We start from the raw sequence: 27,022 nt of genomic DNA on the forward strand, positions 1-27,022 counted from the left end.
TCTGGGTCAGAGGTCCAGGATTCTTTCATGTGCATTAGAATCCTGGGAGTTCTCCACAGGACCCCACGCCCTGAGATTTTGATTTCAGAGAAATGAAATAGGCCCAATAATCCATATTTTAATGAGCACTCCAGGTGCAAATGTCCTTACTCCATTTGAAGAAACACCAAACTAAGTGAAGAAAAAAAAAAGATGAGTTAAAAAAAAAAAAAGCCTTGTGTTTTGGTTTTATTTAACTGGAAAGCATATACATTCAATTCAACATTTAACCTATTGGTCCTGTCCATTTAAATTAAATTTTCAAATTCTTTGTTATTAAATAATAAAAACACTTCAAAGTCCTGTATTATGTGTCTAATACTAATCATTGAGTTTATCAAATGTCCCAGAATAAGAAGGGAACTAATAACATCACCTGCAGGTTACAGACTGATAAACTGAAGTGTTTGTAGGGAAGCATTCAACATGAGACTGCAGAAGTCCTGTCTCAGGTGGCCAACAGAATGGGGCGGAGGGCCAGATTCAAGGAACTTTACAGGGAGAGGACATTTTGGTCCAACACTTCGTTGATCAATCTCGTAATTGGAGTTAACATAAAAATCACACCTGCATAAGCACCACCACATACAACCTATGCAATTCTGTGGGAATTCTAATAAAGCGATAGAGGGATTCCAGTACACAGGTTACAACAAGTTACAACATTTCACAGTAGACTAAATACCTGGGGAGTTTAGTTATGCAAGGAAAACCCTCCTTCCTTTTGAGAACAACAGCTTATTTCTTTTCAAAATAGCTGCTGTGGTTCTTTTACAGATATAAAGGGCGTCTCATCTCTAACTCAGCCTTGAAGTACTGCTATCCCAAGGCAGCCCTGGTGACCTTGTTTCCTTTAGGCAAAGTGAACCCATGTCCTACCCGGTAATTGAGCACTTAGTAAACTGACTAAAAAAGTTGAGCAACAAATTCAGTAAACGGTTTTGGTGATAGGAACTTAAACTTTCCTATTTAAGACACTTCATGCATGTTTGTTGCAAAATAAAATCATTTTAGAGTAAATGCAGTGAAGACATCCAACTTTCATTTTCTGTCAGGGATGAAGACTTTCACTGGTTCGCTGACCTTCCTCTTCTTCCTGGAGATCTCAGAACTTTGCTGACTGTACGCAAAATTCATTCTTTGAATCTGTGAGAATCACCAGAGAGGCACATTTCAGCAGAGGTTTTGACGTCTGCATAAGGCATATACAAGACAGGTAGACCAACCATTAATCCTTCTAGCTGCATAACGGATCTAAACCTGCTTTCCTGTGGGTTGGTTTGGCCCTGCTGCCAGTATCAGAGTCTGGCATACCAAGTTTCAGGAGCTGAGGTCCTGGAGGCAGCCAGTTTCAGGGACAGTTTCTTGGCTCTCTTCGGTGAATTCAGCATATCCAACTCTTAAGGGAAGAGTTGTCAAGGTGTAGGGCCAACAAGGAGCAATTAGGGTCAGGACAGATCTAGGGCACTGATTGCTTTATTTATTTATTTATTTTAAAGATTTTATTTATTCATTTGACAGACAGAGATCACAAGTAGGCAGAGAGGCAGGCAGAGAGAGAGAGAAGGAAGCAGGCTCCCTGCGGAGCAGAGAGCCAATGCAGGGCTCGATCCCAGGATCCTGAGATCATGACCTGAGCTGAAGGCATAGGCTTTAACCCACTGAGCCAACCAGGCACCCCACTGATTGCTTTAGAAGCAAATATAACTGCAGTCCCAATTTCAGTAAGCAGAAATATACAGCCTTTTTAATCATGAGTTCAGATTAATGAATTAGGAAGGACCATGGCTGTTCTTCCTGCTGGAAGAGAAGTATACATTATTGATGAAGTTAATCAGTAAATCATCATGAATATGTATTTTCCCATTTGGTTCAGTTTTGGTAAAGACTTTAAAGGTTATTTTTGCTTAACTAAGTAAACAAATGGTTGTATTATAATCTGTCAGACAATCCTTAATGCCTAGAATTCCAAGAAACACAGAGTTTTTCTATTTTCCAGCCACTAGATGGGAGGAAAGGTTTTTCAATGTCCTCTGTTCTTTCTTTGGTAGGAAAATGGAATAAAACATGTATTTTTAAGCAAGACACATTAGAATATCTAGTAGAGTTTCCAACATTATTCTTTTTTCTGTTACAGGCTATTGTTACTATTGATATGTTACTACTACAAAATAGCAGGAATGTCATTAAAACACTTAAGTACCATTTAGAACCACAGACTGGGTCTACAAATGCTAATGTAAGTTTAGTTTTAGTTTTTTAGTTTTAGAAAGAATTTGAATTTCTGATCTCAAAAGCCACAAATTCTCTTTGGCTTAAACTAACACACCTATTATATAGAACAATAAAACTCTGAGAAAATAAATAGAGCTGCTCATTAAATAACTGGTTTGCTTAGATATGCAAAAATTTGAAATGGCCTGCTGGAAAGGAAAAGAAATAGCACCATAAAACCCAAAGCACAAAAAACCAATTTCTTTATCTTCAAGATGAATTTGTTAAAGTGTGGCTGTAAGAAAGAGCACTTGGTAAAATTCAGTTTTTCTAGAAATGTTGCTTGGGCATACTTTCCATTCAAACAAAATCTCCCATACTTCAATCAAGTTTGGGTATATGGAGAAGAAAGGAAGAAAGATGGATGTACAAATCCTAGAGTGACAACTTGGTAAAATTCAGTTTTTCTAGAAATGTTGCTTGGGCATACTTTCCATTCAAACAAAATCTCCCATACTTCAATCAAGTTTGGGTATATGGAGAAGAAAGGAAGAAAGATGGATGTACAAATCCTAGAGTGACAAGTTGGTCTGATGGTTTAATAGTTTTGTTGGTTTATTACAAGTTTCAGAACTGTAAATTTATTGCAGTGAGTTAATCAAAACATCTTTAATAATGTATCCAATCTCAAGGCAATCAGTGAGGCCTGGGAACTCTCAGCGGGTTATGGGAAACTAGTGGGTTCAAAAGCAAGTAAGTGATCAGTCAGAGGCCGCTTTCTAACAAAGACGAATAATCCATATGAACTATATAAACAAAAATATTTATCCATACAAACATTTTTTGGGTGTATTCCAACTAGCTGAGTTTGCATATTTGATGCCAAAGCCAACCAGGCAATCAAAGGGCCAGTGATCAGGCAGTCTAGACAGATTATCTTGGTGATTTAAGCAACAATGGGGGATCATCAAATGATTTCTACTGCATGTCATATTATATTTTAAACAGCCTTTAAAGTGTTCCTTGTATATGGGCTAACAAGAGGCTACTATGATCCATTTACCAATAGAACCTCAGAAGTATCTATATGTATGTCTGAAAAAAACCCTGAAGATATGTTTTCTGCTATATGGTATTTCCCTACTTCCCATTTTTTGTTCGGTAACATATTCTTTTGAGAAGCCAGAGAACAGGTTTTGACTTAAGCACAGATAAGTGACCTAGCTGACTTGGTAGCAGTATTTGAAAGCACGAGAAGGGATCCCTTCGTCTAAATTATTCTATTCATCGTGTATTCCTTTATTCATTTACTAAAAAAACACATGTTTGTTACCTGAATGTTCTCTTAGAGTTCTGTCTTTGACCATCTTTTCTCCTTCTCCACATTCATGTATGGCTCCTGGGAATCAGTTACCATTTATAACCAAAGACTTACACTTCTATATTTTCAGCCTAGACCTTCCTTTTGAACTCGATCCGTGTGTGTAATCAATTACCTACTAAAAGTTTCCACATGGATGTTAAGAAAACTCAAATGCAATTTGTCCAAATTAGAATTTGTCATCTGCTTCTCTATGCCAGCTCCCAATCTTTGTTCTCACTCTTGGTGAGTCCCCTGCGGGAGTCCACGTTAAAAGCCTGGGACTCATCCATGGCTACTCCATCGTTCTCACCCTAGCATGTACCTAATCACTAATTCCTGTTGATCCTACCTCCTTAATAGCTGTCAAATCCATCCATTTTTCTCTATTGCCATTGTTCTATCCCAAGTACTAAGTCTTGAACTCCCACCACTACTGCTTCTCCAATCCATTCTCTACTCTGGAATCTAAGTGAGCTTCTATTAAATCTGACCATGTCATTTTTCTGATTTGTCACCCATCCACTAATGATTTTCAATTGTCCTTGGGATAAAATCAGACTCTGTTTGGCCCTTACCCCCCTTTGCTGCTTCATCTTGCCCCAGACTCACTGAGCCACTCGCAGTTCTCCAAATGGCTCTTCACAACCCTTTGGACTTTGCCTTTAATGCCCACTCCCGTGCTCTCCTTTTCTCTTCCTCACCAGGCCCAGGGTCAGCCCTGGACTTTATTCTGCCCACTGGCCTTCTGTGACACCTCTAGGGCTATGTTTTGTTCTTACCCATTTGTGGCAACTACTACATAGTATTATTAGGCTACTTGCCAGTCTTCTCATCCAGAGGATATACTCTTCTGGGTTAGTGACAGTTATCTTAGTTATTGTTGTATTCCCAGTTCTGACATCTGGTAGATGCTCTTAAATTACTGGCTGAATGAATGAATGCATTTTGAAGATGAATTTAAGTCAGGTACTGTGCTAGGTACTAGGACCATATCTCTAGTGATAAAAAGATGAATAAGATCCAGTAGTTTTCAAGGATCAAGTATTATAATAAAGAGGCATTAAGCACATGAGTATAATACAATATGATATAACAGATAGCTATTCAGTAGCCACAATAAACATTCATTCATCCAGCAATTATTTCTTGAGTGCTAGCTCTGTGCATGGTACTACTGTAGGTGCTTGGGACACATCAGTGAACAAAGAAGATAAAAATCCCTGCCTTGTGGATTTTACAATCTAGCTGTGCTACTTTCTGCTTAATAATTTCCAATGGCATCTCACTGTTTTTAGGACAAAGTCCAAAGTCGATACTTGGTTTCCCCATACACATCAGTGACTTTTTTTATATTTCGAGGAGGGGAGAGGTGTCACATGTTGGCTATAAGACCCTGATGAAGGCTATGACCTTTCTTCTCAGAATGCTCACACCTGCAACTCACACACTCATCCACTATTGCAGGCTACTTGAGGGGGCTTCCAGGCCCATGAATACCTCTCAGTTAGAATCACTACACCCCAGGGCCTAGCTCTGCCCAGCAGTACTCCCCTCACCTCCTCACTTGGTCTGTCACTCTCTGTCCTCTCAGTTTTCTCAGAGCTGACTTCTTCCTGACTCTAGACCTTTGCATACGATGCTCCTTCTACCTAAAATGCTCTTTCCCCTCAACCTCGTTTGCCTCGTAAATTTGTATTCATTCTTCATATCTCAGATGAAAAATTATTTCCTCGAAGAAATGTTCCCTACCTTCATTCCAGTTAAGTTAGGTCCCCCAATCTTAAATTCTTAATAAAGTTCCAGGATATCAAGGACATGCCTGTCTTGGTCATGACTTGCAGATAGTAGGGGCTCAATAAATATTTCTCAGTGAATAAATGGATGAGTGAATCTTCAAAGAGTAATCTGCAGTGTAGAAAGGTACAGGCGGCATCAAGTAAGTGGCCGCAGAATGATGAGTCATACTACTGTAGTAGTCAGGTGATAACTTGGGTGACAGTACAGATAAAGAGAAGTCAACAGTGAGAGATATATTTAGAAGGTAGAGTCAGAAGGATGGCCAAATGGATATGACAGTAAAGAACAGGTAGGTAAGCCAATAGTGACTCCCATCTTCTGGGTTAGCTAAATTCATGGATGAAGGTACTGTTCTCTCAGGTAGAGAAAAATGGGAGTTTTGAACTTGCAAAGTTTGGACCACATGTGTAATCCCAAGTGGACATATTGAATAGGCAGCTGTATATGGAAGTCTGGAGCCCAGGAGAGAGGTCTGTGATGAGAATGTAAATTTGAGAGCCATCAGCATATGGAGGCTAATTAATACCAGGGGCGTGGAAGAGTTTCCTTATTGAGAGATCAGAGCGTGAAAAGGGAAAGGGTCCAAGACATAGCCTTAAGGAACTCTAACATTTAGAGATTATGTGGAACATAAGCCAACTAAGGAGATTGAGAGAGAGATAAAAGAAGACGAGCTGTCTATCATGTAAAGAAAGCCAAGGGAAGAAAGTTCCAAGAAGGAGTGGAGAAAATAAGAGAGATAATGATGGTGGTCCATAGTGTCAGTTGCTGAGAGGTCAAGAAAGATGAGGACAGATATATATCCACTTGATTTAGCCGCATGGGAGTTATAAAGTGCATTGAATTTGTAGGGGCAGAAGTCACCTTGAAGTCAGCTGAAGAATACTTATGAAGTAAAAGAAATTAAGAGCAAGTATGCAAAATTTTATAAAGGTCAAGATGAAGTGGGGCAGCTAGGTGGCTCATTTGGTTAAGGATAGGACTCTTGATTTGGGCTCATGTCATGATCGCAGGGCTGCGAGATCAAGCTCTGTGTCAGGTTGGTTGCTGGGCATGTAGCCTGCTTAAGATACTCTCTCTCCTTCTTCCTTTTCTCCTCCCCTCTTTATAAAAAAAGTCAACAGGGAGTAACCAACTCAGCCTGGGAAATTTAGAAAAGCCTTCTTAGCAAAAGAGGGACACTGAGCTGGGTCTTAAATAATGAGTAGGAGTTTACTAGACTGGAGATGGTGAAGGGGTGGGGTAAGAAAGTTCATTCTAGGCAGAAGGTTCAGCATGTTTAGAGACACTAAATCACGAAAAGACATGGAAGATATATGGGACAGCGAGAAATGTCCCTTTATTGGATTGGCTCTTAGGGTTAAGTGTTATTTATCCAATACACTCCTTTAAAAAAATTTTTTTTTTAATTTTTAAAAAAGATTTCATTTATTTATTTGAGTGAGTGAGAGAGACAGAGAGACAGAGAGACAGAGCACAAGCAGGAAGGAGGGTCAGAGGGAGAGGGTACAAGCAGGCTCCCCACTCCTAGGCTCCTAGGACACTGAGATCATGACCTCAGCCAAAGGCAGACTCTTAACCAACTGAGCTCTCCAGGTACCCCCTCTACTACAGACCTGTTAAAAATATAAATTCCCCTGGAATTATTACTCAATATGATGTTAGTGTAGATTAACTCATCATATGGTCTCCAAGTGGCAGCCTGCTGAAACCTGGGCCTCACAGGCTTTGGAAAGCAGACAGGTAAGTTTCAATATAGGAAGGATACAGTACTTACTTGGCATTAGGAGATAGATCTGTGTAGGGAGCCAAGGGGGGGAGGAGGCAGCCCCAGGCAAGCAGGAAATACTGTGAGTACTTTATGTGCTTGGGGTGAGATGAGCATGCAGTGAATTTTGCTTACTTCAAAATTATTTGTCAGGTCAGATCTGACAAAATGTTTTCCCTTTAGAAAACCAGTCTTTACCAGTGTAGATTTATAATCAAGTGTTAAGCATGGAATCTTTGGATTTGGATGTTCCCAGATTAAGAAAGAACTGTTATGGTTCAGAGAGGGTGTGTGTCCCTATAAGTAAGTTATAGCACTCATGTTAGTTTTGATTCTTCTCCCTAAACATTTATCCTTTTTTTTTTTTTTTTGGTACAATGAAAGATAAGTCAACAGGGGTTACAAAATAAATGCTATTAGCATAAATGTAGCTCAAGTTAACATGAGGATGAATGAGCAGTAAGAAAGTAAATTTTCAAAAAACATTTTATTTATTTATTTGACAGAGAGATCACAAGTAGGCAGAAAGGCAGAGAGAGCGCGGGGGAAGCAGGATCCCCATTGAGCAGAGAGACTGACGCAGGGCTCGATCCCAGGACCCCGAGATCAGGACCAACCCCGAGATCATGACCTGAGCTGAAGGCAGAGGTCCAACCCACTGAGCCACCCAGGCACCCCAAGAAAGTGAATTCTTAAAGAGAACACTTCCCTCCAACTCCAGCAGAGCTATGAGCTCTTTTATATGTTGGGAAGTGCCTCATGTTTTAGTGGGATTTATGAACGGTTTGTTCATTTATTTGCTTTCTTGATTTCCTGATTTTTGTCACCAGGGTTCTGGACCATGGCTATCTCTACTTAGGAGATAAATATGTATTCTTCTTTGAGTCATAACCATGTATTTCCATTAATCTCCAAAAGTTATTATATCAATTCTCCCTTTCTCCATATGTTCTAAAGCATCATATAACTTTAAGATCTCTAGAATTAATTCAGTTATTAAACAACATTTTTGGGGCATCTTCTTTGTGCCAGATAATATCGTGCATGAACAGTACAAAGGTGCTCAAGACACACTCCCGTGTGTGGATCTGGTAGGGGGAAACAAACTAGTTACAGATGAAATGACAGTCATGTATAGGGTACAGCAGAGGTTCCAAAAAGATCTTATTAGCTCTTCCTGGGGAAGCCTGGCAAGGCTTCAAAGAAGATGTGAAGCTTACACTAATTAGTGCAAGATGAGAGGAGCTTCACCAGGCAAATGTCATTAGAAACTGAAGTTGCAGGTAGAACATTCTAGGCAAAAGGAGCACAGGCACAGGGTTACAAAGCAGAGTACCTCCAGAGAACTGGGAATAGTTCTCTGAACTTGGTAACTTTCTACAGCCCTACTACCCGGAATGTGATCAATCTCGTCTAATCTCAGAAGCTAAGCAGAGCTGGGCCGGTTAGTACTTGGATGGGAGAATGAGTGACAAAAGGATGCAGTACATGAAGTTTGGACTTTGTACTGTAGTGGAATGCCACGGAAAGGATCTAAAAGCAGATTTGTTTTAGACAGATCCCTATGGCCGCAGAGTAAAGGGTAGACTGGACAGGAATAAGACAAGGAGCAATGAGGCTATTTCAGAGAGAACTGATCTGAGCAAGAGAAAGAGAAGCAGTGAAGTTAGAGAGGAGAGGACTAATAAGGCAGAGGACTGAGGAGAGAGAGAACAAATGCTTGAGCCAAACACTAACATAACTTAATTATGTTAGTGTTTGAATGAATTACTTAGTGAATGAACACTATGGCAAATAAAGGAGTAAAAAGGGACAAAAATTCTCCAAGTTTCTGGTAATGGCATTGACCAAGATAAGAAACAGAGGAAGCTGAGGGAGTGAGTGTTAGTAGCATCGTGGGAAGGATTCTGAATTAGAAGTGAGATATCCAAATGAAGATGTCCATCCAGGGCATTGACTATGTGACCTTGAGCTCAGGATGGAGGAAACTGCATCACAAGCACATACAGAAAGATACATTCGCTCTGGACAAAAGATGGGATATTACTTGAGGCCTGGAAGGAAGTAAAAGTAGATATAGATATATGTACATTTTAAAATATGGGAATAGGAAGTCGAGTGATTCATATTTGACGGCCATAATTATTTCTACAAGGTAGAATTTAGGTCACCCACTTAGAAAGAGAGGGACTTGGTCTTGGGTGGTGCTTAAGATACTTAAGTGGTGAAAGTTTGAACAATGAGAAAGGCAGTGAATAAATGGACATTTAAAACTAATGTTAACTGTTGCTTAGAATCTGGATAGCTTTAAGATATATCACCTCAAAATTAAAACATCTGACATATTAATAATTTTGTGTTTTTACATTTAAATGCTTACAATAGACCATATACTGCAGTAAGAGCATCACAAGGACGATCTTATTTATTCCCTACAAATAAATGTGTGAGTGCAGGAAGGGGTTTTTATTCCTCTTTGACAGATGTAGAAACTGAAGTTGAGAAGTGAAATGACTTGTTCAGTTCACACAGTAAGTGTAAGTCTTAAACCCAGGTCTCCTGATTTCAAATTTAGTGTTCCTTATAATTTATTTCTTCATTTCAAAGGGGAAAACACGGGCGCCTGGGTGGCTCAGTGGGTTAAGCCGCTGCCTTCGGCTCAGGTCATGATCTCAGAGTCCTGGGATCGAGTCCCACATCGGGCTCCCTGCTCAGCAGAGAGCCTGCTTCCCTCTCTCTCTCTCTGCCTGCCTCTCCATCTACTTGTGATTTCTCTCTGTCAAATAAATAAATAAAATCTTTTAAAAAAAAAAAAAAAAGGGGAAAACACAAGTTGAAAATTGCAGGAGTTCTCTACATAGGGTTCTTAGGCTTCTTCTGGGGTTGACCCTTTTTGGCATAACTTAGTAGGACTCAAACTAAAGACAGCCAAAGCTGAGTTCATTTTTTTTTTCCTTTGTAACCAATTTTTCCTCATGACTTTTCAATTTCTATTAATCACCATTTCCCAGTCATGAAAGGTGGAAAACATAGTCACCTTAGATTCTTCTCTCATCTAATGCCTACACAGAATTCTTGTAATGAGTAAATGGAATAGCACAGATACAGCACCTGGTACAGCATCAGACATATACAAGTCATTTAGTGACTGACAGCTGTTACCATTCCTACTGCCACAGGCATCTTCTACTCCAGCCAAAGTGGATTGCTGTAGTAGGCTGAAAAATCAGCTGCCTGAAGATGTCCAGGTCCTAATCCCTAGAACCTTTTATGGTAAAGGGCGGGGGGGCGCCTGGGTGGCTCAGTGGGTTAAGCCGCTGCCTTCAGCTCAGGTCATGGTCTCAGGGTCCTGGGATCGGGTCCCGCATCGGGCTCTCTCCTCAGCAGGGAGCCTGCTTCCCTCTCTCTCTCTCTCTGCCTGCCTCTCCATCTACTTGTGATTTCTTTCTGTCAAATAAATAAATAAAATCTTTAAAAAAAAAAAAAAAGGGCGGGGGCAGATCTTTGCGGGTATGATTAATGATTTTGAGATAGAGAGGTTATCGTGGATTATCCAGGTAGACCCTACATATCATCACATGTATAGTTATAAGAGAGAAGCAGAGGGAAACTTGAACATAGATAAAGATGACAATGTGACCACTTAAGCAGAGACTGGAGTAATATGGCCATAAGCCAATGAAAGTCAGCAGCCATAAGAAGCTGGAAGGGGCAAAGAACAGAATTTCCCCTAGAATCTCCAAAAGGAATTTGGGTTTACCCACATCTGTATGTCAGCCCAATGACACTGATTTTGGACTTCTGGCCTCTAGTGAAAGAATAGATTTCTAATGTTTTAGGCGATCAAGTTTGTGGTAATTTGTTACAGCAGCCCTATGAAACTAATAGTTACATTCTCCAAACACACCTCATTCTTTTTCCTCTTCACTATTTCTTACACTTCAGAAAACAAAAATCTTCTATGACTTTTTCTCTTTTAAACTTAGAATAATTCCTTCAAGGTTAATCTCTAAAAGTCTTTCTTTCTTTCCTTCCTTACTTCTTTTGTCAGAGAGTGTGTGTGCAAATGCATGCACAAGCAGGGGGAGTGACAGGCCAAGGAAGAAGCAGATTCCCTGCTGAGCAAGGAGTCCCATGCAGGACTCAATCCCAGGACCCTGGGATCATGACCTGAGCCGAAGAAAAAGGCCACCCAGGCATCCCACTCTCTAAAAGTTACTTCATCCATAAAGACTTTCCTACTCCTTTAATCAGATATGACCTTTCTTTCTTGAGCAAATACCATCGTGTTTTTGTAATTGTAATTTTCTGACAGCGTAAATGTTTGTAAACAATTTGTCCTTTACATGGTCTGGGTTTAAGTTCTTCAGGAATTCATTTGTATTAATATTATGGTTTTTAGACTCTGCACTGCAATGCTTTACTCAGTGTCCCTCACCCAGTAGGTATCAATAATTCTTTTGCTACCTACCTCTACTATCTACAAAAGTGCTCAATTAACACAGTTACTCATGTATCCCAAAGCGTACAATTACAGTAGTCATTAGGTCATTAGCCACATGTGACCATTTAAATTTAAATTAATCAAAATTAAATAAAATTAAAAATTCAGTTCCTCAGTAGTATTAGCCATATTTCAGTGTTCAGTACCCATATATTAGACATCACAGATATAAAACATTTTCATCATCACAGAAAGTCTATAGGACAGAACTGCTTTACAGTGGCAATCTGGATATAATCTAAGTAAACAGGAAATTTTCCAGAGGCCATGGTGACAATAGAAATACAGAAACTAGAAATAATTTTTCTTCAAAATGTAAAAATGTCAATTTTCCGGAGATTATTTTATCAAATCAATGCAATCCCATTCCAAATTCCAATGGTATGTCTGTTGGAACTTAGTAAACTGATTCTAATGGTCACCTAGAAGAGAAAAAGTATAGGAAAACCTTTAAAAAAATAAAAATAAAAGAACTATGAGGGGAAAGGAGTTGCCCTTCCAGACAGCAAAACACAATACAGTTAGATCAATTAACACATTACAGCAGTAATATGGGAGTACACATATGGATCAGTGAAATAGAACAGCAAGTCTGAAGACAAACCTATGTATGTATGGGGCTATAACTTATGATAAAAGTGTCATTCGAATTAGCAGGACAGGGCAGAAAATTCAAGTAGTACCAACAGAATGGGAAAACATTCTCACACCAAAAAAAAAAAAAAAAAAAAATCCCAGCTAGTTTAAGAAGGAAAAGCATAATTTTGGCATAATTTTGCTGTAAAAAGCAAAATTCTAAACTTATTAGAAGAAAATACAGAAAATGTTGCTTATAACTTCAGTATTGGAAAGACCTACTCAAGCAAGACCTAAAATGATAAAACCATAGAAAGATATACCGTGTTCCTAAACTAAAGATTTAATATTGTTAAGATATCAGTACTACCCTCAAAATATCTATAGATGGGGTACAATCACTGTGAAAATCCTAATGACATTTTTTGGAGCAGAAATTCATAAATTCATATGGAATTTAAAGGCTCCCAAAATGCCAAAATAATCTTGAAAAAGAAAAACAAATTTGGAGGACTTTGGACACTCACACTTCAGATTTCAAAACTTATTACAAAGTTACAGCCATCAAAGCATGTTGTACTGGTGTAAAGACAGACAGATAGGTCAAGAAATAGAATGGAGAGCCCAGAAATACACTTTTACCTATATGACCAAATGGTTTTCAGCAAGGGTGTCCAGAGCATTCATGCATAAAAGAAAGTCTTTCAGTAAATGGTGCTGAAAAAAACTGAATACCTGTATGTAAAAGAATGAAGTTGGATCCTTACGTCATATACAAAAATTACTCAAAATGAATTGAAGAGGGGCACCTGGCTGGCTCAATGAGTAGAACATGCAGCTCTTTATCTCAGAGTTGTTGAATTCAAACCCCATGAGGGTAAAGTTTGCTTAAAATAAATAAAAAAATAAGAAAATAAAAGAGAAAAGCTTAAAAAAGAAAAAAAAAAAAGGATTGAAGACCTAAACATACGAGCTAAAACCACAAAACTCACAGAAGAAAACACAGGGGGATACACATGACATTGGATTTGACAAGAATTTCTTAGATATGACATCAAAACAGAGGCAGCAAAAGAAAAAACAGATAAACTGGACTTTATCAAATTTAAAATTGTACATCCAAGAATACTACCAAGAGAGTGAACAGACAACCCATGAAATAAGAGAAAATATTTGTAAGTCATTATATCTGTTAAGTGATTAATAATCCAGAATATATAAAGAATCTCTACAATTCAACAACAACAAAACAACCTGATTAAAAACTCTGTGAAGGGGTGCCTGGGTTTCTCAGTGGGTTAAAGCCTCTGCCTTCGGCTCAGGTCATGATCCCAGGGTCCTGGAACCGAGCCCCGCATCAGGCTCTCTGCTCAGCAGGGAGCCTGCTTCTTTTCCTCTCTCTCTCTGAGTGCCTCTCTGCCTACTTGTGATCTCTACCAAACAAATAAATAAAATCTTAAAAAAAAAAGAATGGTAACACTTATTAAAAAACAAAAACAAAAACAAAAAAACTCTGTGAAGGACTTTGAATAAGCATTTCTTCAAAGATACACAAATGGTCAAATAAGCAAATGAAAAGATTCTCAACATCACTAATTATTAAGGAAATGCAAATCAAAACCACAATCACATATTATTTCATACCCATTAGGATGGCTTTTTTTTTTTTTTTTTAAACCAAACAGAAAATAAAAGTATTGATGGGGCACTTGGGTGACTCAGTCAGTTAAGTGTCTACATTCAGCTCAGGTCACCATCACAGGTCCTGAGAGCCCTGAGAGCCCTTGCATTGGGCTTCTTTCTCAGCAGGGAGTCTGCTTTCCCTCTCCCTCTGACCCTCCACCCCCATCATGCTTTCTGTCTCTCTCAAATAAATAAATAAAATATTTAAAAAAATAAAAAATAAAAAATGGAGGAGTATTAGGGATGACATGGAGAATCTGAAACTCTAAGCATTGCTGATGGGAATGTAGAATGATACATTTTCTATGGAAAATAGTATGGGGGTGCCCGAGTAAATTCAGTCAGTTGAGCATCTGACTTTGGCTCAGGTCATGATCTCAGGGTCCTGGGATAGAGCCCTATGTCTGTCAGGCTCTGTGATCAGCCAGGAGTCTGCTTGTTTCTCTCCCTCTGTCCCTCCCCAAATCCAAAAGGAAGGAAGGAAGGAAGGAAGGAAGGAAGGAAGGAAATAGTATGGAAGTTCCTCTTAAAATTAAAGATAGAATAACCATATAATCCAGCAATTCCACTTCTAGGTATATACCCCAAAGAACTAAAAGCAGAAACTCAAACAGATATTTGTACACCCATGTCAATAGTAGTATAATTCATAATAGCCAAAAGATAGAAGCAACCCAAATGTCCATCAATGGATGAATGGATGAACAAAATGTAGCATACATAGACAATGTAATATTATTTAGTCATAAAAATGAAGGAAATTCTGAAACATGCTACAACATGTGTGAACCTTGAGGACACTATGCTAAATGAAAATAAGCCCAGTCACAGAAGAGTAACTATTGTATGATTTCACTTATATGAAGCACTTAGTCAAAGTTATAGAAGAAAAGTAGGATGGTGGTTACCAGGGGCTAGGGAGAGAAATGGGGAGTTATTTAATAGATATGAAGCTTCAGTTTGGGAAGATGAAGAAGTTCTATAGCTTGATGGTGGTGATGGTTTTACAACAATGGAAATTAACTTAAATGGTTTTACAACAATGGGAATGAACTATACATTAAAAATAGTCAAAATGATAAATTTTATGTTATATATGTATTTTAACCACATTTTTTAAAGTGGCATTTTTTTTAAAATATTTTATTTATTTATTTGACAGAGAGATCACAAGTAGGCGGAGAGGCAGGCAGAGAGAGAGAGGAGGAAGCAGACTCCCCGCTGAGCAGAAAGCCCGATGCGGGACTCGATCCCAGGACCCTGAGATGATGACCTGAGCCGAAGGCAGCAGCTCAACCCACTGAGCCACCCAGGCGCCCAAGTGGCATTTTTCTTAAAGATAATTTTTAAAAAGATGATTTAGTGGTGCCTGGGCTCAGTCAATTGAGTGTCTGGCTTTTGGTTTTGGCATTGGTTGTGATCTCATGGGTTGTAAGATCAAGCCCCATGTCAGGCTCCATGCTCAGCGGGAAGTCTGCTTGAGATTCTCTCTCTTCCTCTCCCTTTGTCCCTATCCACCCTGTGCTCTCTTTTTCTCTGATAAATAAAAATAAATCTTTTTAAAAAATTAATAAATAAACCAAAAAAACAAAAAAGAAAAGAATGTAAGATACAATTACAAGCCACATACATAACTAAATTTTCTAGTAGATGTATTTTAAAAAGTAGAAAGAAAAAAACAAAGTCAAAAGAAACATGAAATTAAGAATGGTAATCAATACTTTTATTTGATCCTATATATCAAAAATACTATCATTTCAATATGTAATCAATGTAAAAATTATTGGGATAGTTTACATTCTTTTTGTCTTATTCCAAATCTTCACAATCCAGTGTCTATTTTACTCTTATAGCACATGTCAACTCAGATTAGTCACATTGTACGTGCTTAATAGCCACATGTAGCTAGTGGCTACCATATTGGACAGTACATCTTGTGTGTGTGTGTGTGTGTGTGTGTGTGTGTGTGTGCGCGCGCCTATGTGTATTTTAAATGCAAAGTCAAAGTTGTGAAATATCTTGGTGGGTAGTTTTTGACTTATTTATGAGAATGTATTCATGTGTAACTTATATAAGGTTATACTAAAAATATGAAGTTCCCTATTAATTTGCTTATAAATTCTGTTAAAATTTGTCTTATTACTTGATATGTTTACAACCAACATGCTTTTTATTTCTTCTTATTCTTTTCTTTTATTTCAGTATGGTGAAAGTTTCATTATGAAATTACTTTTGTTTGTAAACTAGAAAGGTAATAAAGGAACATAAAGTAGACTACATATAAGACAAAGAATATAAATATAACCTTCATAATTTTTCATATTTATTACATGGTAGAATTATAATATTTGATACATTAATAAATAAAGTGTATTATTAAAAATTTTAAAAAGAGTATTTAAAAACTTCCAAGTTTATTTGGCTTACCTTTATAAATTTTTTTTTAAAGATTTTATTTATTAATTTGACAGACAGAGATCACAAGTAGGCAGAGAAGCAGGCAGAGAGAGAGGGAGAAGCAGTCTCCCTGCTGAGCAGAGAGCCCAATGCAGGGTTCGATCCCAGGACCCTGGGATCATGACCTGAGCCCAAGCAGAGGCTTTAACACACTGAGCCACCCAGGCGCCCCATTACCTTTATAAATTATAAAATATTCTAAAATATTTAGATACTTTTCAATAGAAAAATGTCAGGTACTTTCCTACTTTCAAATGCCTTAGTGATTAACTATTAATTCTGTGGTAGCTAAAGGCAGACATATAAAACACACATGAACAGGGGTGCACTGGCTCAGTAGGTAGAGCATGCAACTCCTGATCTTGGAGTCATGAGTTTGAGCCCCAAGTTGGGGGTAGAGTTTACTTTAAAAAAACACACATATATAAACACATTCAAGCACATACTTGAAGTAATTATAAAAACGAAAAAGTTGGGGGTGTCCTGGTGGCTCAGAAGCATCTGCCTTCAGCTCAGGTCATGATCCCAGAGTCCTGGGATGGAGCCCTGCCTCAGGCTCCATGTTCAGCAGGGAGTCTGCCTCTCCCTCTGCCTGCTGCTCCCCCTGCTTGTAGGCTCTCTCTCTGTGTCAAATAAATAATTGACATCTTTTTTTTTTTTTTTTTTTTTTTAGTTTTTATTTATTTTTTTGACAGAGAGAGAGATCACAAGTAAGCAAATAGGTAGGTAAAGGGCGGGGGGAAGCAGGTTCCCCATTGAGTAGAGAACCCGATGCAGGGCTCGATCTCAGGACCCTGGGATCAGGACCTGAGCCGAAGGCAGAGGCTTAACCCACTGAGCCACCCAGGCGCCCTAATGAAATCTTTTAAAAAAATGAAAAAGTTGTTTCTTGGTTTGTGTCATGTAGGAGGAAACCTACAGGCAATGACATGATGGTGTTATTAGATGTACTAAACTTGACATGGGTTTGCTGATTCTTCAAAAAAGAGATGAAGAGATAATAGATACAGAATTAGAAATGTGATAACTTGCTTCTTATATATTTGCTATGTAGGTCAGTTGCTTGAATCTGAGTCTCTATAAAGTGTATTAGCAGGTGTCGAAAGGAACCTAGTATAACTGTAAGTACAGAAATGACTATAGAGATAGGTCCCATAAAATGAACAGAAAAGGGATGAAGAGTTTCTCAAGTGGTACGAAGACTTTGGTATGAAGAGTTTCTCAAGTGGAAGGTCTCTATAGGTGTGACTTCCAAATCTCTGTTTATAACTGCCTAATCTCACTGGCAGGAAGGAGAGGGTGAAGGAGATGGCATTTAGGGCCTCCGCTCCCAACCCCAGAATGGCAAAGAAACATTCACTCAGAAGTCAAATTTTCACTTTAAATTGGCCCTGAGTTCATTCTAAGAGGAAAAGAAAAAAGTAAAAGAAAACCTCAAAAGAGAACTAGTTGGGTGTTGAGAGGACGGATAAGTTTTATATGAGAGGCAGACGGCTAAACTTAATTTTTAAAAAAAATTTTAACTAACATCTACACCCAACATGGTGTAGATCCTGAGATCAACAGTGACATGCTCCACCGACTGAGCCAGACAGGCACCCCCTAAAATTAATTTTTATATTACTTTTCCAGAAAATGGTGAAACATTTCAGTTTCTAACACAAAATAAAAACAATCATACCTCTCTTTCTGATCTACTTTGATTTTTTAATATATTTTAATCCTTTCAGAATTTTCTATGGCATCAGTTTAGTTCACATCTACTTTGTATTCACATCTACTTTTTGTATTTGGTTTTATTTATCTATTTTATTAACTAATACAATCACATAGTAAGAAGTTCGAAAGGTAAAATAAAGTTAGTGAGATTTTCCCTGCCATCCCTGAACCACTCGATTCCCCCCTAGAAAGCAACCACTGTTATCAGTTACTCTTGTTTTCATTTTGAAATCTACTGCACCACTAAACTGTTGTAAAATTCCCAGTATCATTCTCTCCTAATTGCTTTACTAAAACTGGACCGGGCCTGTCCACAGTAAGAGTACACAAGGAAGTGGAGGGTTGTGACCAAATAACAGACCTATCTGTGGGGGCACTCCTGGTCTCATAGCATATGAAGGTGGGCTTTCTTCCCATTGCTTCCAGTTATCCTCACCAACAAGATGCCACATGTTTTCCTCCTGCCTAAATGAATTGAGAGAGAACCAAAGAGTGGAGGGTTAAAAGAGGAGGGTCAGGAAAGCAGAGATTCAGAGTACCATGCTAAGTGCTGCGATGGTGATGGGAGCACTGGGAAGGCACAACAGGGACAGACAGCAGTGTTTCAAGGTAGTGAAGAGCACAGATGTGTAAGCAATGAACTCTAACCAATATCTAACACAGGTAGATGAAGTAAGGGCTAAATAAAGTTACAAGCAGTATGCTTTAGGAATGTGGAGGGAAAAGAAGAATAGGGGGAAGGACTTCATAAATTAGCCCATGGCTGGTTGAGCACGTCTGACAAGCTTCTTCTCGAACTGCACACGTTTTCCCTGACTCATGAAAACCTAGGGCTGGGAGAATGCCAGACCAGTGTGCTGCAGCTCAATCAGTCAGGGAAGCCTTTCGGAACCAATATGGAGAGGAAAAATTTAGAACTTTGCACACATGCAAAAATGTAAGGAAGAATAATAAAAGTCCCACAGAAGCTTACAACTGGTCTTCGGTTGTGAATCAGAGAAAAACCCATGAGCATTTTCAAAAGCTTCACTAATCAGGGATGCCAGGAATTGTTCTCCTCCAGGGGCTGCCATTTACAGTGTTGTCTAGGTTTTAGGTATCCCTGGAATTGTGCGGTGCACAATCAACATGATTGTGTCCGCTAGGGCAGACATCAGTTTTTGACTACTACTTTCTAAGTTTCCCCATCACTAAATTTTTATGAGTTACAGGGTATTCCTTTTGGCTAACATTTCCTATGACAAGAAAAAACAAACATTTAGAATGTTATGAATATATTTTCTTAAAAACCCAAGGTTGTTGAGTATAAACTGCGGGGTAGCTATGCTACAGAATATGGCTAAATTATATACCTAAAGTATGACATACTGTACATATTTTCCAACCTATAAAGATTTTCCATGATGGGGTAAGGGCTGCTCAGTTTCAAATTAAACACCATTTATTTAGAATATTATTTAGAGTGGAATAGTATTATTGTTGCCGGGCATCTGGCACATTTTTACTCTGAGGCTTTCAGAATTTAATGAGTAGAAGTTGAAAGTTTCTCCTTATTTTAGAAGAATTTTTCTGATTTTTCTCCAGTATCTCTCTTTTAACTTCCATTATCTAATTTGGCGATGTACCAGACAACCACCAATTTGGAAAACAACATAACAGTGGGTCACATAAAGATAAGATGTGAAACTGATTCTTGTGTTTAAAGTTATTCCACTATTGTTCTTAACCCCAGATACTAATATTTCTGACTAGGAAATGTCTAACTAAGTGAAATCAAGAAATATTTATCATCAGTAGATATGGCTGTGTTTTGTTCCTTTGAGGCTTTGCATTAATTGTTGAGGCTGCAGGAACCAATTTTTAAAGTTTTTTTTTTAAGTGTGTGGGTATTGAGCTAATTCCAGGTGGTTTTTAGAATTTAGCCACATGTTCCCTTTTTGTGGAAATATTTACACTGGGGATTTCCACTAAGGGAATTAGAGTTAATTGAGCTCTTTTCTGGGGGATAAAGCCGCTGAGGCCATACTTCTATTAATGTCTTTTTTCCCTGCCCTACTCTTGAGAGTGTTTCCACACACATAAGACTTGATCTAACAGGTTCTAATGGAATATTATATATAAAATAAGATCATGTATTTGAAAATGTTTGGCACCCAATCTGGTACATGTTAATTACTCATTACAAATTGGTTGTATCTAGTTGAACAGTACCTGATTTTGGTGAATATGTGATTGCTATAAATGAAATGTCCCTTGAGCTGGCCAAGGGATTTTTTTTTTAAATCTAACTTATCTTGGGGTATGAAAAGTATAAAGTATCTCTCAGAGATAAGCCAGATTACATATTCAATAACAAAATCTTTCATTTCAAATTTCAGCTACAAACTTTGGGTGTTCCTGTAAATGCAACAGTAGAAGATGAACTACATATGGTTGAAAATGCTTGACTGAAAATGAAGGAGGAAAAGAGGAACACAGAACCTAGAGACACTGAAAATTGAAATGCATACAAGCAGATATCCTCTCAAATCCCACCCAAGAATCAACGAATAAGCTTGAAAAATTATTCATCTGTTTTTTCATGGTATAGCACAAAGACTCAGAACTAGGGTGCTGGGTTCCATCACTGACTTGCAAGTTTCCATCACAGTAAAAAAAAAAAAAAAAAAAAAAAGGGAGGGGGATAATATTTGCCATGTACTGAACAGTGATGCTTTGAGGATTAATGACATAATGTCTGTAAAGAGGTTGGAGCTCCTTGGAAAAAAGACACTACATAAATATAAAGTAGTATTAATATTTAGGCTTAGTCCACAATGTGAGACCAGCTTTCTTTGGCTCATGAGGTCATCAGCAGTTCTGTAAGGTGTACTCAAACACCCACAGAGGAGCCTTGTTAGCGGCCTCGTAAGTGGACTGTAAAAGCTAATCTGACCCACCTGGTCAGAGCAGTCACGGAGGCCCTTCCCTTTTCATGGCCTCTGAGAAGCTACAGATGGAGAGTGCTTGGCTCTCTAAAGGAATGAGACATGGCCATGAGAGAACTTCAACAGCATTTAGGGCTTCTCAGGAATGCAGTGGGAGTTTGGGAATGTTTTGACTTAGAATTAAACAAAAGTGCAGTCATATCATATCTTGATTTAGAAGAAAGGCTAAATTCGCCTTTCTCAGACAACGAAAATTTGGAATAAGAGTAGGAATGAGAAAGCTACTTCTTGGAATGGTTAGTTTATATCTTTAAAGGATTTGGAGGCAAACTTGGGTTTTTTGGTCCTGGGAACATTTTAGTCTCCAGGGGTTGCAGTCTCTTTGATGGCAATATCCTGACTCCTCATCACAGCTTCATCTCTGTGAAACGGTTATCAAGGGCAATCTTGTAGAAGTTTCAGTTCTAAAGTTTCAAAGGACAATCAATTCAATGTAGACATTGTATTGCAAAGCCTTGTGGTATAACTGAATGACATCAATGTAATTGTGATGAAACATTTGCATTTCTCAGTTTTAAAAGATAAAATTAATTTTGATTCAAGGGCCTTAGGCATCAGAAACCTCCATCTTCAAAATGTAAGGTTCATGAACTTATAATCTTTAGTGCTTAATAGTGATTCTGAGGCTGTGTCCATAACACTGAAACATTTTAACAAAAGATGAAAAAATGTGAAGGAATTTTTTAAAATCTGGGTGTTCTGTTTTACATTGATCTAGGTTGGGTGCTCTTCAAGAAATGAATTTGGTTTCTTGTCCACTGATTGCTATGGTATTTCAAACTGATTAATATTTATAATATATGCTTTGTTAGGGGAAAGGGAATAAAAATGTTATAGCCTTCTCAACTTGGTAGTCAAATCTACGCTAACTAGAAAGGATTTTCTAAGTAAAGTTTTGGCCTTAGTTCTTCCCATCCTTTAATGAACAGTTTAGTCTTAACACTAGTGTTAGCTTGGGTGGCTCAGTGGGTTAAGCCTCTGCCTTCGGCTCAGGTCATGATCTTAGGGTCCTGGGATCAAGCCCCACATCGGGCTCTCTGCTCAGCAGGGAGCCTGCTTCTCCCTCTCTCCCTGCCTGCCTCTCAGCCTACTTGTGGTCTCTCTCTCTCTCTCTGTGTCAAATAAATAAATAAAAACTTAAAAAAAAACCCCAAAAACTAGTGTTAGGTGTAGCAGAGCAAGAGAGGCACCCTGAGCAGGGTGAGGAGGGCATTGCATCTACATTGGGAAAAAGGCCCAGAGCAGGAGGGTCAGAGCCCTACAGGAGTAAGATGGGTATCTATATGTGTGCAGGAGAAGGCGACGAGGATGGGAGTTTGGTTATGTTTGAGGGGACTGATAAAGTAAGTAAGCATGTAAAGCATAATGAAGGCAAGGTTTCTTACTAATGGAGAAAGAAATTACAAATATGGAAAGTGAAAAAATTGGAATGATTTCTATAGCTTTGGATTGGAATTGGCAATATAGGTGTGAACTCATGGATTTCCATAAAGAGACATATAGATTGTGTGTGTGTGTGTGTGTGTGTATGTGTGTACGTGTTCGTACACGTATTTTCTAGCTCATCCACTGAGAGAAGACCATGTCTTGGCTACTAAATGAAACCAATAAAAAACTAGGTATCCTTGGAGAAATGGCTGATTCCAGGACTGGAACCAGAAAAGTACAAGATGAGCCAGATGTACCAGAATATAAGGGAACTACTCAAAGAATTGAGGGGACATGTCAAAGAACACAGAAGCCAGCTTAAAGGGCTGCCCACTGGCAAAATCTGAGACAATGAGAGCATCAAAATAAATAAAAATAATGATAGTAATGGATAAAACAGGCACCCATGAGTCTATACTGATATAAATAAATAATGAATGAGAAGTTTGATGAGAAATAGGATAATTTACACAGTTTCAAAGAACTTCCCTACAAACTATTTAAAATTACAAAGAGAAAAGAGTAACTACAGTAAAGAATCCTGGTAGAAACCTCTTTAATCAAGTAATCAAAATAAACATCCATCAATAATGGACAGATCAAAATCATGTATCATTTGACGGGAAGCAATAAGTACTAAGTACCACTTCTGCGGTATTCCTGAAAAAGATGCATACCCTGAACCTAATCATGAGGAAACATCAGACAAACCCAAATTGAAGGACATTCTACAAAATAACTGGTCCATTCTATAAAGACATGTCAAGTTGCATAATATACAGATTTGTTGAATCATTATGTTGTACACCTGAAGTTAATATAACATTGTGTATCAACTATACTTTAATAAAAACAAAACAAATACACATACACAAAAACATGTCAAGGACATGAAAATCAAGGAAAGACTGAGGAACAGCCCTAAGCTAAAGGAAGCTAAAGAAATTCAACAAGTAAATACAACATTGATTTAATGTGGATCCTTATCCCTATCATTGACATTATTAGGCTAAAACTTGAAGAGACTTTGAGGGTTAGATAATAGTAATGTGTCAGAATTAATTTACCAGTTTTCATGGTTGTATTGTGATTATTTTTTAGACTATCCATGTTTTTAGGGATTGTATACTACAGTATTTCAGAAGTGATGAAGCAACTGGTTGAGGAAATCATTTGTGTTGAACTTACAGTTTTTCTGTAAGTTAGAGGATGTTTCAACATAAACATAAATTTACACAAAAGACTATTCTAGAGCAAAGATTGTATATTTTCTTGTTTTTTCCTGTTGATATATGTCTTACATATAAAAATCTATTTATATAAATTATACAGAGACACATATTGTGGAAACTGAAGACATTTATTGTGTTCAAACTTATCTAGTGATTATTTTTAAATGTGTCCACATGTAAGTGAGGTATCAGTAAGTTTGGCTTGTTCTTAAAACAAAGAAATCCAGAAAAGCTAGAGACAAAGGAGTGAGGGGAAACTGGCATGAGCTAAAGCTAGTACCTTAGGCTAGAGCAGATCATGTATCACCTGGAAGACTATGGAAAGTGAAGTGACATAAAGAGAGTCATATCTTTAAAGGAAGATTCTTGATGCTTTGTGTCAAACTTTGCAAAGGCAAAAATGAAAGCAGGGAGACCCTACATGAGTACTATTTACTTGAGCTAGAATGGTAACAATGAGATAGTGAGAAGTGGTCATATTTGAAATATATTTTGAAAGGAGAGCTCACTGGATTTGCTGATGGAGTAGATGTGGGTTATAAGGGAGAAGAGCCAAGGATATCTGCTAGGGTCTTAGAGCAACTGGGTAAATGACGGTTTCATTTACTGAGATGGGAAAGACTGAGGAAGTGACTAATAATAGGAAAATAGTATGAATTGAGGAATAGTGGGGAAGAATACCTGGTTAAAGTGTGTTAAAGAGAACAGATAACAGGGAAGTAGACAGAGCAAACAAGGACAATTCTTTTGCAAGGTGGATATGATTTGGGTCAATGGAAAGAAGAAAGGCATTCCAGGCAAGAGAAAAGTATATTTGTTAAGATATGGAGGAAGAAGTGAACTTGGCTTGTTCCTGACAGTGAGAAAATGGACATAACTCAAGGAAGGGGAACATGTTGGGTAATAGTGGGAAATAAAATAGGTAACATGGAGCCAGATCATAAGTAACCTGCAGATTGAGATGTAGTAAGAAATAGAAGTCATGAAATATTTTAATTAGGGAAGTGATATGATGAAGGTTACAAAAAATATCAGATTGGTATTGGTATGAGGGATAGTGCAGAAGGCTATGGGAGAGCCTGGAGGCTGTGGCAGCAATTTAAATGCGGGAGGAAGAAGGCCTGGATTCAAGTTTCAGTAGTAAAATCTGACTGGAGGGGTGCCTGGGTGGCTCAGTGGGTTGAGCCGCTGCCTTCGGCTCAGGTCATGATCTCAGGGTCCTGGGATTGAGTCCCACATCGGGCTCTCTGCTCAGCGGGGAGCCTGCTTCCCCTCTCTCTTCTCTCTGCCTGCCTCTCTGTCTACTGTGATCTCTCTCTGTCAAATAAATAAATAAAATCTTAAAAAAAAAATCTGACTGGAAAGGGAAAGCTTGGGGAACTTTTGATACCTGACTAAATAAAGAGAACAATCCCAAGATTCTGAACTTTAGACATTGAGAGAATAAAGTTGACATTGAAAGGCAGGGAAACTGGGTAGGAAAATTCGTTCTGGGTGTGAAAAGGGGAGGGCAGTGGAGAATAAAGAGATGAGCACATTGGACTTGACATATTGGTGGGACATCAAAGTGGAAATTCCCAATAGAAAGTTATAGATATAGAACTGAAGTTCTGGGGCAAGAGGCCTCAAGATAAGCCATTTGGGAGTGGATATAATATGTGAAGCCCAGAGAAGAGATGAATCCTCCAAAGGAAAATATGTACAGCTCAAAGCGTAGATGGTCAAACCAGTGGAGATGTTGGATTTTACCTGCAACTGGAGGTGGGAAGAGGAGCAAAAGTGACAGAGAAATGGATGACAGGTCCGGCAGATAGAAAAAAAATGAGAACAGAATAATATCGTAGAAATAAGAAGGAACATTTAAAAATAGTATATAGTTAATATCATAAAATAGGTCAAGAAGAATAAAGATTGTGAAATCTATTCTTTAAAAAGTCATTGTTTATTATGAAGAGAATAGTTAGGAAAGTGAAGATAAGTGAAGTGGCCAGCTTTCTGAGCCAAAGAATAAGTGAGGAGTATGCAGTAAATGGAAAGAGTCTTGTGAACTGTACCTGGCTGGCTCAATTGGTTAAGCATCCAACTCTGGATTTTGGTTGAGGTCATGACCTCGGGGTTGTAAGATTGGGCTCCATGCTCAGCATAGAGTCTGCTTGACACACTGTTCCTCTCGCTCTGTCCCTCACCCTACTTATGCATGTGCACACACACATGCATACGTTCTCTCACTCTAAATAAATAAGTAAAATCTTAAAAAAAAAAAAAAAAGAAAGAAAGCATCTTGTGAGAAATTTGGCAAGGAAAGGAAGGAAACAGCATATTAACTAGGGGGGTAATCAGGATCATGTAAAGCCTTTTTTTTTAATTTTTTAAAAAATATTTTATTTATTTATTTGACACTCAGAGATCACAAGTAGGCAGAGAGGCATGCTGAGAGAGAGAGAGGATGGGAAGCAGGCTCCCCGCTGAGCAGAGAGCCCAATTCGGAGCTCGATCCCAGGACCCTGGGATCATGACCTGAGCCGAAGGCAGAGGATTTAACCCACTGAGCCACTCAGGCACCCCTAAAGCCTTTTTTAATGTAAAGTTTAGAACAATTTCACTTCAATTTTCCTCCTCTCCTGGCTCAGAACTTCAAAGTTTTCCTTTTGAGCAAAGTCAGGGATCTTGACACAAAGCATCCAAAACCAAGTGGAGAAATTTGATCTCTTTGTACATTCTTGTAAATTAATAGGAAGTATCTTTGTGAACTTTCAGACTATGAGGCTACAGTGTTCTGACAAGCTCTGAAAAGATACAGTAAGAGTAAGAAGTTTTAAAACATGAAAATATTTTCAGATACCATTACTATATCCAGTGGCCTTCTATCCAGCTGAGGTATTTATTTCCAAGTGAAGACTAGGAGTCTATTCTCTTCCTGAGATGGTTTAGACTTAAATTCTTTAAATATAGGGCACCTGGGTGGCTCAGTGGGTTAAAGCCTCTGCCTTCGGCTCAGGTCATGATTTCAGGGTCCTGGGATCGAGCCCTGCTCTCTGCTTGGCGGGGAGCCTGCTTCCTTCCTCTCGGCCTACTTGTGATCTGTCTGTCAGATAAATAAATAAAATCTTTTTAAAAAATTCTTTAATTTTGTAGTATTTTTATAGTATTATAAAGTGTTTTTCATGTTTAAATTATTAAACAATATTTTATCAATTCTCAGAATTCCTATACAAAGTAATAATATCTTTATTCTTCAGACAAAAATAATTAAAG

The 27,022-nt window shown here is 38.3% G+C and overlaps 1 protein-coding gene across 4 annotated transcripts in view; it reads right to left on the reverse strand.

The window, feature by feature from the left end:
• Positions 1-218: 218 nt before the first annotated feature.
• The window catches only part of HORMAD2 (HORMA domain containing 2), a 97,391-nt gene continuing 70,587 nt past the window's right edge, over positions 219-27,022 (reverse strand). For all 4 annotated transcript variants that reach the window (XM_032309336.1, XM_032309338.1, XM_032309337.1 and 1 more), the window contains one exon: positions 219-1,185. In XM_032309336.1, coding sequence (XP_032165227.1) covers positions 1,081-1,185 — 105 coding nt within the window. In that variant the 3' untranslated portion in view covers positions 219-1,080. The remainder of the gene's footprint in view (positions 1,186-27,022) is intronic.

The sequence above is a fragment of the Mustela erminea genome, chromosome 13 (genome assembly GCF_009829155.1).
Source record: "Mustela erminea isolate mMusErm1 chromosome 13, mMusErm1.Pri, whole genome shotgun sequence".
NCBI lineage: Eukaryota > Metazoa > Chordata > Mammalia > Carnivora > Mustelidae > Mustela > Mustela erminea.